Source organism: Chelon labrosus, assembly GCF_963514085.1.
Source record: "Chelon labrosus genome assembly, chromosome: 4".
In the NCBI taxonomy this organism is placed as follows: domain Eukaryota; kingdom Metazoa; phylum Chordata; class Actinopteri; order Mugiliformes; family Mugilidae; genus Chelon; species Chelon labrosus.
The window spans coordinates 25471551-25483400 of NC_140340.1; the positions used below are offsets into that span (position 1 = coordinate 25471551).

General features: G+C 44.8%; 1 protein-coding gene across 1 annotated transcript; it reads left to right on the forward strand.

Annotated features, from left to right (window-relative positions):
* The first annotated feature begins 243 nt into the window (after window positions 1-243).
* Window positions 244-9471, forward strand: LOC311487594 (RNA-binding protein 38-like). Its single transcript, XM_084543930.1, has 4 exons — window positions 244-656; window positions 2574-2697; window positions 3149-3203; window positions 7702-9471. Exons 1-4 carry the CDS (start codon window positions 444-446, stop codon window positions 8042-8044), a joined length of 735 nt encoding a protein of 244 aa, XP_084400056.1. The 5' UTR covers window positions 244-443; the 3' UTR covers window positions 8045-9471.
* The last annotated feature ends 2379 nt before the right edge of the window (window positions 9472-11850 follow it).

The following is an 11850-nucleotide window of genomic DNA, read 5'->3' on the forward strand; positions in this document are numbered from 1 at the left end:
CTTCCTCATTACAGTCGCACAATGCACCATGTGGCAGAGCCGCGCTTTCTGCCGCACAGTGCGGCTTTTTTCTTTGTGTGCTAAAAAGACAAAAGCAGGTGCAGCACATTGCCGTGAGAGGGCGGGCCAATAGGAGGAGCCGAGTCCGTAGTCGACGCTGATTGGTCCGTAGTTGCATCTGGGCGGGGCCTGCGTTGTAGTGTATAAAACCTCCCGGCACATTTTGTGAGCGGCTAAGAAGCAACCGGTGAGGATACCACTGAGCGGAGGAGTCCACGCTGCGGGAGTCGTAGATGTCATCAGGTTGCTACAAGTTTGAAAGTTTACCAAGAGCGGAAAACTAAAGTAACGCATAGAGAGAGGTTTAGTTTCACTGATGCTGGGAGTTTGTTAAGCGCTTAGTGAAGTGTCCCGTGTGCCTCGGTCTTGTTTCCGGCTGACCAATGCTTCTACACCAGTTCATGAACGGAGCCCTGGAAGTCATGCATCCCACCTCGCTTCAGAAAGACACTACTTTTACCAAAATCTTTGTCGGCGGCCTGCCGTACCACACAAACGATGCCTCACTTAGAAAGTATTTTGAGGCCTATGGGGACATTGACGAGGCTGTGGTGATAACGGACAGACAGACCGGTAAATCCAGAGGATACGGCTTTGTAAGTATAACCTCATTTGCATGCGCCATAATATCAGTGCTCACATTTAATGTCGTTGAACCGAATTTCAAGCATTTGTAAGTCCGCCACGCAAATTAGTTCCTGATGACTGTCGTTAAAACTTACTTCTGCGCCTGCATGAGATTGTCTTCCTCTCGCACCTCTCCACTTCTCCACTACGTGAACTTATAAGGCTAACTATTAATTACATGTATAGCATGCAGTCACTCAGATCCATGTCAGTTCTTAATTACACAACATCTCCTTTTTTGCCTGGCTGGCTGTTATTTTAGTTTAATGAGGATGAGGGATCACACAAGTTGATGGGTAACTAAGAAGATTATATTTCAACATATGCCTGATGCCCCCCCCCCCCCCCTCTCCCAACCCAACCAACCTAATGAAGTCCCCCCCTCACTCACCCCCTGATCAGCTCCAGCTTATAGTTTTGGAACTGTGTTTGTGTGTGAGAGACAGACTGCACCACTTCTAAATTGCTTTATATGGTTATTTTGGAGCAGTGGGGAGGGTTGACCTTCCGCACCATGCCCTCCATTGTCAGGACCGGAGCGTGTCAGGCAACAGCACATGATTCACATCACATCTTGGCCACTGAGAGGATTTCCAACAACATCAACATGGCTCTATCCTGCTCTACAAGTTTATCTTAAATTTCCATCTGATCTTAACTTTTTGAGGTTTCAGGCAGGCCAAATAGATCATCATAGTAGATGTTGTAAACTTCTATACTCAAGATTGTTTATGGTGTGTAGTCTGCCCTCTGATCTCAGCTCATGGTGTAGAGTGAAGCTGTTGCTTTGCCTCCGGCTTCAGATTAATGAAAAATATATCCAATTTACACATTAATAAGTGACTTATCCTGTTCCCTGCAGATGGAGACAGGCTCTCTCTTTGACACAAAGAACATGAGTAGCACAAGAAATGCAAATATTTACCAGATGCTTGGAACGATACATCAGCACAAATGTAGTATCGGGCCAAAGAAGGACTGGAAAACTGTTATGTGTGCATGTTTACCTCTAACGGCAGAACTGTAAGACAATTGCTCTCTGTGTTTACACATCAGAGGAAAGCTGTCCTGTGAGTCTAGCAGGTATCGAGCGGCTGCGTTCGGAGGCTGGTGTTTCAGGTTAAACAGGCTACGGGGCGGTGTGGGTGATCAGGCGCTTTGTGCTCCGCTCCGTTTTTGTGTGGCAACCTGCTAATTCGTTTCTCTGTGCGTTCCAGCCGGTGAGGTGGCTGGCAGGAGGGGAGGTTGGGAGGTGCCTTAAGCTGAGCGCACCTTTTTTCTAAACACACTTCAGAGGTGGATTAGTAGAACCCCCCCACAGCAAGTCTCTTCAGTGTAAACACACCCTTGGTCCTTCCTGTGTGTTCACAACAGAGGCCCTGGAGTGAGCTTTGTTCCGGATCCTTCCACTACGAAGAGGCATTACTGCTTTTAAAAATGTCCTCTTAAACAATGCGAGCCGTGGCCTACTTCACTGCTCGCTTCACGCACAGAGGTGACTCTGAGTTGGCAGAACATGGCAATCAAAACAGAAGGGCTCCTCTAATGCCAGGAGGGAAAGAGGAGGGGTGGACTAATACCAATCTCCTTATTTTGGCCCTAATTGGATAATCTCCTTGTTGCTCTTCCCAGATCCATATTTCAGCAGCTCTGCCCATGGCTGTGTGGCAGCCGAACGGCTGGCTACTGCTGCTGTGGGCAGTTTCAAAGCTGAGCATTGTGCTTCATTTTTAGTTTCCCTTCTTCTTCTTCTTCTGAGAATTGGTCACGAAAGAGGAAATCCTGCACGGAATCTTTATGATCTGACCAAGGCCTACTTAAAGTGTTTTTATAAACCTGAGACAGTGATTTCATTATTTGTTGACAAGTCTCGACAATGTTTCCAGGTGACTATGACAGACCGAAGTGCAGCGGAGAGAGCCTGCAAGGACCCCAATCCCATCATCGATGGCAGGAAGGCCAATGTCAACCTGGCTTACCTGGGCGCCAAGCCTCGCAGCATTCAGACAGGTGAGGTGGTTTTATTTCAAGGCTCATTTTAATCATCCTTGTGGAAACAAAACATTTAAAACACAAAACCATAGAATAAAAACTCCATGCACCCAACACAACTGTACTGAACGTGTGAGAAGACACTGTCCCTGAATAATCCGTAAGAGGATGATCTGGACTTCTTTGTATTCTTGAACAGGTTGAATGAAACAGCCTCTGTACAAACTTCTAGTTGTACCGTCATCCCCTGAGGGATAAAATTATGATTTCCAAGGGTTTAGAGTGTGACATGTGGCCTGAGCATGCCTAATGTTTTTACTGTTGCTTACTGCACATTTGAAATTGTTGTTCCGTGGTAGGTTGGAAACAGCCTCTGTCTGTGTCTCTCCATGCCCTCTGTGTATTGTTCTCTGTCCCTCCTCTGTAAATGCAGATGTGTGTGTCTGACAGCCAGCCTCTTCTCTTCCAGGCTTATCCATCGGAGTGCAGCCCATTCACCCAGCACTCATCCAGAGGCAGTATGGGTAAGTGAGCGGGAGTGGGCGCTTGCTGTGTCTCTTGCGTTATGCTTTGTGTAACGCCACTAGGCTACGATTTCTTTGGCAAACAGGGCCTTTGGAAAGTACATGTCAGTTTCTGTGTCCACATGCAACTCCATAAGTCGTCTATTAGCATATTTGGGTTTTGTAGCACTGGGGGATGGTTCACATGTCTGTGGTAATAGAAGTGCGTTCCAGAGGTGAATGTGTGACTCGCTTGTTAACTTCTGTCAGGAGAGTCTTAATTCGTGTACCTACCTGACTGGAGGACGTTCTGGAAGCGGCTGTGTTGTGGAAACTGCCTGGATAGCGTCTAGGAGCCACGGTCCGCTAAGCAACTAATGAGCATTTCACTGTGAAATGATGGAACGACTCTCTTCCCCTTCGTAGCTCTCAGATATCACATTTAAAGCTTTAGCTCAGCACCGTTCATATTTTACACTCAAAATCTCCCTGGAAGAATAAAAAAAAAAACAAAAAAAAACAAGTCCAGTTAAATTATACAAGTATACAAACTCATGGAAATGGGAGTTTCTTTAATGCACTACTATTGCTGAGACACTAAAATGTAATTGTTTGTTCAATAAACTGACAATCAAACATTAACAAGTTTGATGCTCAGTTAATTATTAAGCACCTTTCCATGAAGCCAGTGATGACTAGAGGGTAATTTATCAACCACAAATGAAGAGCAGCTACTAGGGTCAGTGTTTCCTCTGGTTTCAGATCTGTGTAAACGCAAATATTTTTTGTTTTGTTTTTTTGCCACTTTCCTTTGATTCTTGTATTTTAGACATTTTCAGTATTTTCTGTTGCTATTCCTTATCTTCTATAAACCTCTGCAGGGATCTGTGGACTGTAACTTTCACATTAATATAGCTTGAAAGTGATCTGTAGCTGCAGCCCTGTACAGTCCATGACCTGAGAGCATGTGAGATTTGTGGAAATCCCAGGGCAGTCCACAGAGACAAGTACAAAATAAGAAGCATGTGGTGGTTTTTGAAGTTGGTGAGCACAAATAAGACCACTAGTAAACTGACAGTAAGCGCTTGTCAAACATGTAGTCTTTTGTAAGGTCTCACTGGGTCTGAATTACACATTTAGGAGTCCATTGAGGACATGTCCCGTCATGTTTCAAAATTTTAGAGGTCATTTAGATTTTAGATGTCATTTTCCTGCTTACCACAGTGAGCTTTGACGCTATCAAAACCCGTTGAAATGTGGCGCTGCTTTGAGGCATGTGCCTGACAGGTGCTGGTTCATATTACAGCCTTATACACCCCCTTAATCTCCCATGACCACCACCCCAGAGAGCCCCACCGAGCACCTGTCCTCCTGTCTCTGAGTTTCTTCTGCATGGCGGGTGACAGACGCAGGCCTCCCTAAAATGCAGAGCGTACAAGAAACCCCCCTCAAAACCCCTTGACAACATATGGCGTGAGGAGGATGTGAAGTAGGATTTTGTGCAGGACTGGAGCCTTTGCTCTGTAGCGTTGACGTGTCTGTTTGTCGCTGTGTGTGTGTGTGTGTGTGTGTGTGTGTGTGTAGCTGTGGTCAGCAGATGCGGACTGTGAAGGCCAGAGGGGGTCACTGAGGCCAGAAACATTGTTTGGTGAGGAGGGGAGGAGTTGTCACCATGCTTGCAGATTCATCTCATGCATCAGCTCCTCCACTACAACGCAAGCCCGGTTGATTTCCCGCATTACATACATCCCTTTTTTCTTTTGTGTTTTTTTTAACTTAAATTTCTCCCCTTACAGGACCAGCGTGTCAGAGTGAGACAGTGAAAACTGACACCTCTGTGAGACTGAGAGGGAGGTGGGGGTTAAAGAGGAGAATGAGGGGGAAGGGCTGGCGATAAGCGTGGTTGGGGGGTGGGGGGTGTTTTAGGCTTACTGCTTAATGAGGCAGTGTGCTCCCTAGGAAACTCGCCTCCACAGGTGTCAAACAAAACACCTTTTTCCCCCTCTGAGGCTTTCAAAGAATAATCCCAGTTCTTTTAAACAAAGGGACGAATATCAAGTCCTCTTACAAGTATTGTAAGGTGTTGTTTAATTCTCCCACCCAGCCCTGTCCTGTCCTGCTTTCACACATTGTGAGTCATGCACTGAAGGTCAAGTGCGTTATCGTGTAGAAATATTTAGCTGCTTGGTGTGATATTGCCCAGGCTTTTCACATTAGCTCATTATGTGGCCTTCATTAACTGGGAATACTCCAGCCAGTGTTTTGTAATGTTTACAGACCGTCTTTTCTGTTTTTTTTTTTTTTTTTTTTTTTGTATCTCAGCCTGACATTTGTAGAGTGGCACTATGTCAAACACACACGGATTGGCTGTCAGCACAAAACCAGCTGACCTGTGATCTTCCAACTGTCATCCCTGTCCCCTGCCACTGTCTCCCAGTCCACTTGGCATTTCTGGCCCCAGGACTCACAACTCTCCCTAACATGCCTTTGAATAAAAGCTTGACGCGCAGCGGACATCTCCGTTCCACTGCACACATTAAAGCTATAACACAGTGGTGCTTTACGTCTCTTCTCTATTCCACTTTACCTATGCAAAGTCACTGGCCTGTGGCAAGACGCTGTCAAGGCCACGGAGAAGGCAGACTCATTATACGCAACGCGAGTGAAAGCACATATTCCCCGCAGCATTAATGTATGGTCATCTTTGAAAGCCGCATGCAAGGGTGAATGCCTCTTTGTGCAGTAAGTAGCAATGTGAGGGCAAGTGTAGATTGCGTTTGTGTGTGGGGGTTGCCTTCATTTGCCTATGCTTACTCGTTACAAGCTTACTTGTTTTTTGCTCAGGTCACTGACACTGTGACTTTATTGCCCCTTCGCTTGACAGACGTCTCATTTAGCCTCTGTAGCTTTGTTTTATGCTGGCTGTCGTATGAAAAGGTGCCTTTTCCTCCTCATTTCATGGATGTTGGACACGCGTTTTTCATTTTAGAGTACACTGTTCATGAACACTTAATCATGCCGTAGGACCAGTATGTTATTGCTGACAATTGCCGACGCTCTCTGCTCCCAGCTGACCAGTGCACCAGCAGAGGATCAGAAGATGCCCACAGTACAGGACTAGCCCCGAGGAGGGGTATGACAGAAAATATCTGCCCACCCCCTGCTCCCTCCCTCAGCCAGCCTCTCTACAAGGTGCCAGTGATGGCTTGAGAGTGCAGTGCGGTGTGCTGTGATGGACTGGAGTGCCTTTTTATCTTTTCCCTTTTTGTGTGATATGAACTGAAGAGGTTATGCTGATTGCGGTGTGACTCTTTCCCTATTATGGCATGGTTTGGGGTTTGCAGTGGTAACTGGTGTGTGTGTGTGTGTGTGGGAGGGTGGATAAAAGGGGGAGGGCAGAGGTATTGGAGAGGGGGTGTGTGTACATGAGTGTTTGAGGGAGATGACATCCCTATCCATGCATGCTTCCATCTTTTGCTGTGTTGATTTCATAGCTGCCTTCTATTCCTGATCTTCTTCTAATGGACTGAATCACTGAAATTTTGAAGCAGTCCATGAGAGGAAGGCTTTCATCAGCACTGAGATGCAGCTGTAGAACGTAATTCTACGTGACATTTGTTTTATTTTGCCTTTGTCCCAGAGTGTGTTTGTTTTCCCTTGCAAGTACCGTATCAAGGGGTAAGGTTCTCAAAACAGTGAGTTAAATGAAGAGGGGTGTCCTCTGCCTGCTGCCACCATCAATCCTCCTTTTATACAACAAACTCAAGAGATAAGCTTGCAATCCTGAGTAAAAATAGACCAATCTAAAACCTACTCTCCTTCCATTTTCTCTATGGATAAAGTGGTAAAGACAGTACAGTCCCCAGACCCCACAGCTCTAATCAGCTACGTCTGAGAGTCGGCCCCCGAGGCCTGGCCGAGCCTTGAACCCAGTCCTGATGAGCTCCCCTGCCACCATTACCCCCCCACCCCCAGCTGCATCATCACCTGGCATAGTCTTTGTGAGATTTAAAAACCAAGTGAGAAGTAAGGGACTCCAACTTCTGCACTCCCTTCATGCACTTCCCCTTTTTTGTCTTTGTGTGTGTGTTCAGTGAGTGAAGAGCAGCAGCTGTTAAAACACTCTGCTGATGCCTGAGCCTGAAAACCTGCCAGTAACGGCTGACTCTATCATTCACCCCCTACACTCCTCCCCTGTCTACCACAGGAGGCCCTACCTAACAGGTTTTGTAGGTTTTACTAACTGACACAGGCAGAGGGTTGACTCACCCTCGCCTCCTAACCTCATCTGCCTTTCGTCTATTTGGTCGTCGATTTAGTCTTAGTGTATACATAATCACATTGGGAATCCGGGTGAGAACTCTCTGGGTTCAGAGCACCTACAGAGAGTTTATATTCCCAGCATGCTTTACCCTCTGAGAGCAATGTAAACAATGGAAGCCAGGTTTTGGGATTTCTGTTATGGTGGTGCAGCCCTTCTATCTAATTACCCCATTTTGCTCTTTGTGTCTTTGTGCAGGTTGGCCCAGCCATACGTCTACCCACAAGCATTTGTGCAGCCTAGCCTGGTGCTGCCCACTCAGGTTTCCTCTTCTGTCAGCTCCAGCCCCTACCTGGACTACAGCGCGGCCTACTCCCAGTACGCCCAGGCTGCTTTTGATCAGCAGTACCCGTACGCCGCCTCTCCAGCCGGCTTCCTGAGCTACAACTACGCCACCAGCCCCACTGCAACCGCTGGCCCACCTGCCACTGCCACAACCCCAGCCACCGTTCATCCCACCCTGCCGTCAGCCACCGGCCCAGCCCCAACCTTCCTGCACTACGCCCCGCAGCAGCACATCCAGCCGGACCGTATGCAGTGAACCAGGAAGAGGGAGCAGTACAGGTGGAAGAAAGAGAGGGGAGAGGGGGGTTGAGGACCTTTGGACAGAGGATAGGGAGATACCCTACAGGGTGACTTTGCTGTTGTCAGCAGCAGCTTTCAGGAAAAGAGTGGGACTATTGCACTATATGATCAGGATGAGCTGTCTGCTCATTGGTGAAAGTTGGGGGAAGGGGGGGCATAAAGTATGTGGATGCTTCCAAGGGCTTCCAGAAGCTGACACTTCATTTTTTTATTATTATTATTTTTATCTTCTTTATTATTGTATTAATGTCCTTGTCAACGTTTGTATGCCATTATTATCAATGTTAGCATGTTTTTGGCTCAATCAGTGGATGTATGTCCATGGTACATATTGATGTTTGGAGAGCTGTCTGGGACATATAACACCTCCTTCCTCCCGATGTGGATATTTGGGGGCGCCGCTGCTTTAGGACACTGAAAGACAGTCATAGATGGGTGAAGACATGGTGGTGGAGGCAATTGGCGATGCATACAGCCAGCATCCTAACTGTGGTCCCATCCTGGTGCACAGTAAGGCAGAGACCTGCCACATGAACAAACCTCCAGCCCTCAGGTCCACATAGAAGGATGACGAGAGATTGCACCTCAAGGACAAAAGAGAACGTTTCAGTATAAGACCATGGGAGTTGCATTGTTTTGAGACGTCAATGTCAGGACTACACACATTTTGATTATTTTATTCAAGAGGCCTTAATTAAAAGAAAAAAAACTCCTTTTGAATCTCCTAATTTTTCAAGTGCTCCAACCACAGGGCCACATGCAGAAAGTCTTTTTATAACTGATCTGTTTCCAGCAGTCCTATTAATCTGGGTCTTGATAATTTCAGATGGATGTAGATAATCACAAGCAGTATGTGGACAAATGGGGACCAGGAGCTTCGTATATCAATGTTGAAAGGTAGCTGACACTGAGCTCAAACACCAGTGTTTTTTTTTTTTTTTTTTTTTTTTTTTTTTATTATTATTATTTTGTTTTGTCTTTTTGATCACTGAGATTGTTTAAAACCGTTTCTCTCAAAAGGACATTCATGTACAGCATTTTAAAATGTCAGTCATCAAGTACATCTAAATATTTATGGTATTTATAAGAGGTACTAAGTTAAAATAGCTTTGTTTTGTTACTATGACTATAGTTGTGGCACTGATGTCTTTTAACTTGGAGAGGTAACTGCAGATACAGGTGTTGTATTCATTTTGTTTTTCCTGTCACCACGTCAGGGGATTTACCAGCAAGCTCATTTGTAGATCCTGGACTGGTTTCATTAGAAGTTGCCTAGGTTTTTTTTTTTTTTTTTGATTTGTTTTTTTTAAGTAAGAATGTCTTTTACAGTCCCTTCAAAGAAGCCATACCAAAAAAAAATAAAATAAAGAATTTGTACTTGAAGCCTCCTGTCGTCTTCTTCCTTTGGCTATGTGAAAATCAATTAAAATCGGTAAAATCCAGTAAGGAGTAATTCACTGATTTATGTTTACACTATGTGTTATTGCAGTGTCATTGTGTTCATAATGAAACTGACATGCAGATGATTCTGTGAAAACCCTGAGGTGACAGGGTTCAGTTCAGCATGTGCTTGTTATCAAGGCTGTGTGTGCTGTCAGTTCCTGCATGACGGAGAGGGGCCCAGACTTTTATCAAGCCACAACACCACTACCTGCCAGGGGTGCTGGGTGTTCCCTTGGCCTGCACATTTGCTTTCATTCCCTGAGAGGTTTCTCTTTTAAAGAAAATTAAAGTGGTTTGAAGTTTGATGCCCCATTACTCACAGCTGCAAGTGACTTTTTCATTTTTTATTTTTTTATTTGTTATTTTGCAAGACAAGCTTAGCTAGCTCTATTTCCCAGCGGCGTCTCTACATGCTTGTGCTTACATCAGCTTCTTCTCAAGATGTGTCGCTTCTAAACCCCACTTAGGCCCAGAGAACCAAATGCAGGCAAGGTTGTTGGAAACAAAAACACATCCATTATCGTTTTGTCCTCACTAAGGGTGTAATTTATCCACCCAGTGATGATTTACAATATGGCAAATTGATGTTTTTGTGGTGCTTTTATTTTGATTGAAATCCATTCAGACATTATTTACTCCATAAATTTGGTACTTAATTATACAGACACGTTGCCCTTTTAGCCATTGTTTCAGTGAGCTTCTTTTCACTCATGAGGCTATGATCGTGACATGTAAAGTCGCGTACACAATATGCTCGGCATTCAAGGTGTAATATTGGCGTGGATGCACAGCTGCTAGGCAACTTCTGGCACCTAGGAACCATCGAGGCTAATGGTTAGCAAACTAATGACTGGTTAACTTAAAGTGCGCATATTTGCTGCCTTCAAATGGGGTCATGTGTACCTTGTGAATGAGAAATGGCTACATGAACGGCCCCCTCCTGATAAAGTCACAACCTCAAAATAATTTTTTATTATAAGGTCAGAGTTCACAAGTTGTGACGTGTTCACTTTCATAAACGGTGGAACTGGCTGTAAATATAGCCTGTTGTAATTTGGTTTCCTACTTCAGAATGTACCTGAGAAAATTTATAACAGCCTCATCCTTTTATTATGGGTTTGTTTTTCCTATATTAAGATACCTGGTGGTTAGCTTGTTAAACTGTTAGCCTCGGTGGCGGTGAAGGCTGCCCACCAGGAGTGTTCTCACAACTTATGGCTGCCTTTAAATGGGGTTGTGTTTACTATGTGCACAACCTCGTAACTGATAATTACCATTTCTGTGGGGCAATTGTTGACGTTGTCAAACTCATCACAACTCATGAACTGTTATGAATACCCCAAGAGAGGTCCGTTCATATGGACTCTTCTTGTTGACACAATAAAAATGACCCGATCTGAAGGTAGTATAAGACTTGAAGACCGAACACAAGTTCGAACGTACACAAGTTCATAAACTCATGAGTTTCATTTGAAGGCAACAAATGAAAGCAAGACGCCATTGAGAATACCAAAATCTAAACAACTAAATGACTGTGTCTTAACTCACAATCTACTTCCACCATTTCTGAAATCTTGAGAAAAACTTGTCGCAATTCAGGGCGTAGACAAAATTTTCACTTATGATCACTGTAAATGGGGATTTACAGTAATCAATAAATCAACATGTTGTACTGCACCAATTCTGAGTTATTATAGTATTCAATGCAAAAACAATATCAGAGGATCACATTATTTTCTGACTTTGGCCTGCTCCCTTTCAAGCCCCAGGAGTCATGACTGTGTGTTATACTGTGAGCAAACAGATGATCAGTAAAGCTGGCAGTGTCCCTTTAAAGTGTTTTGGTGTATAAAATAGATGTGCTTTTTATTTTTCAGTGTTGACAGCGATGAGTGTGTTTCAGGAGCTGTGTTTAGGAAGAAGCTTTACAGTTTGAAAGTAGAAAGAAAAGTTTGATGGGAGCTGTGCAGTATGTTAGGACGTGCTGTAGAAGACGCCAACACAAAGGACAGGCTGCAGTTTTTATAGCTGAAGCTTGTCACAGGTTTTAAACACGTTCAGCAGAATAGATGTCTCTGCTGTTGCTGTGTTTACTGGCTGTTACTGTAGTCAGGCGGCTCTGGTACCCCTCTCTTCTCTTCACTTTGTCACTGTTTATCTTTGACTATCTCATCCCCCGGTTCTCTGTTTGTGATCTCCCTCACACATTTGTTTACTCAACATTTCTGCTTGTCATTCGTGCCTTTTCTTCCCGTAACATCTCTTGTCTTCCTCACGTCCATGCTCAAGGTCCTGTTTCTTCTCACATTTTTCTCTCTA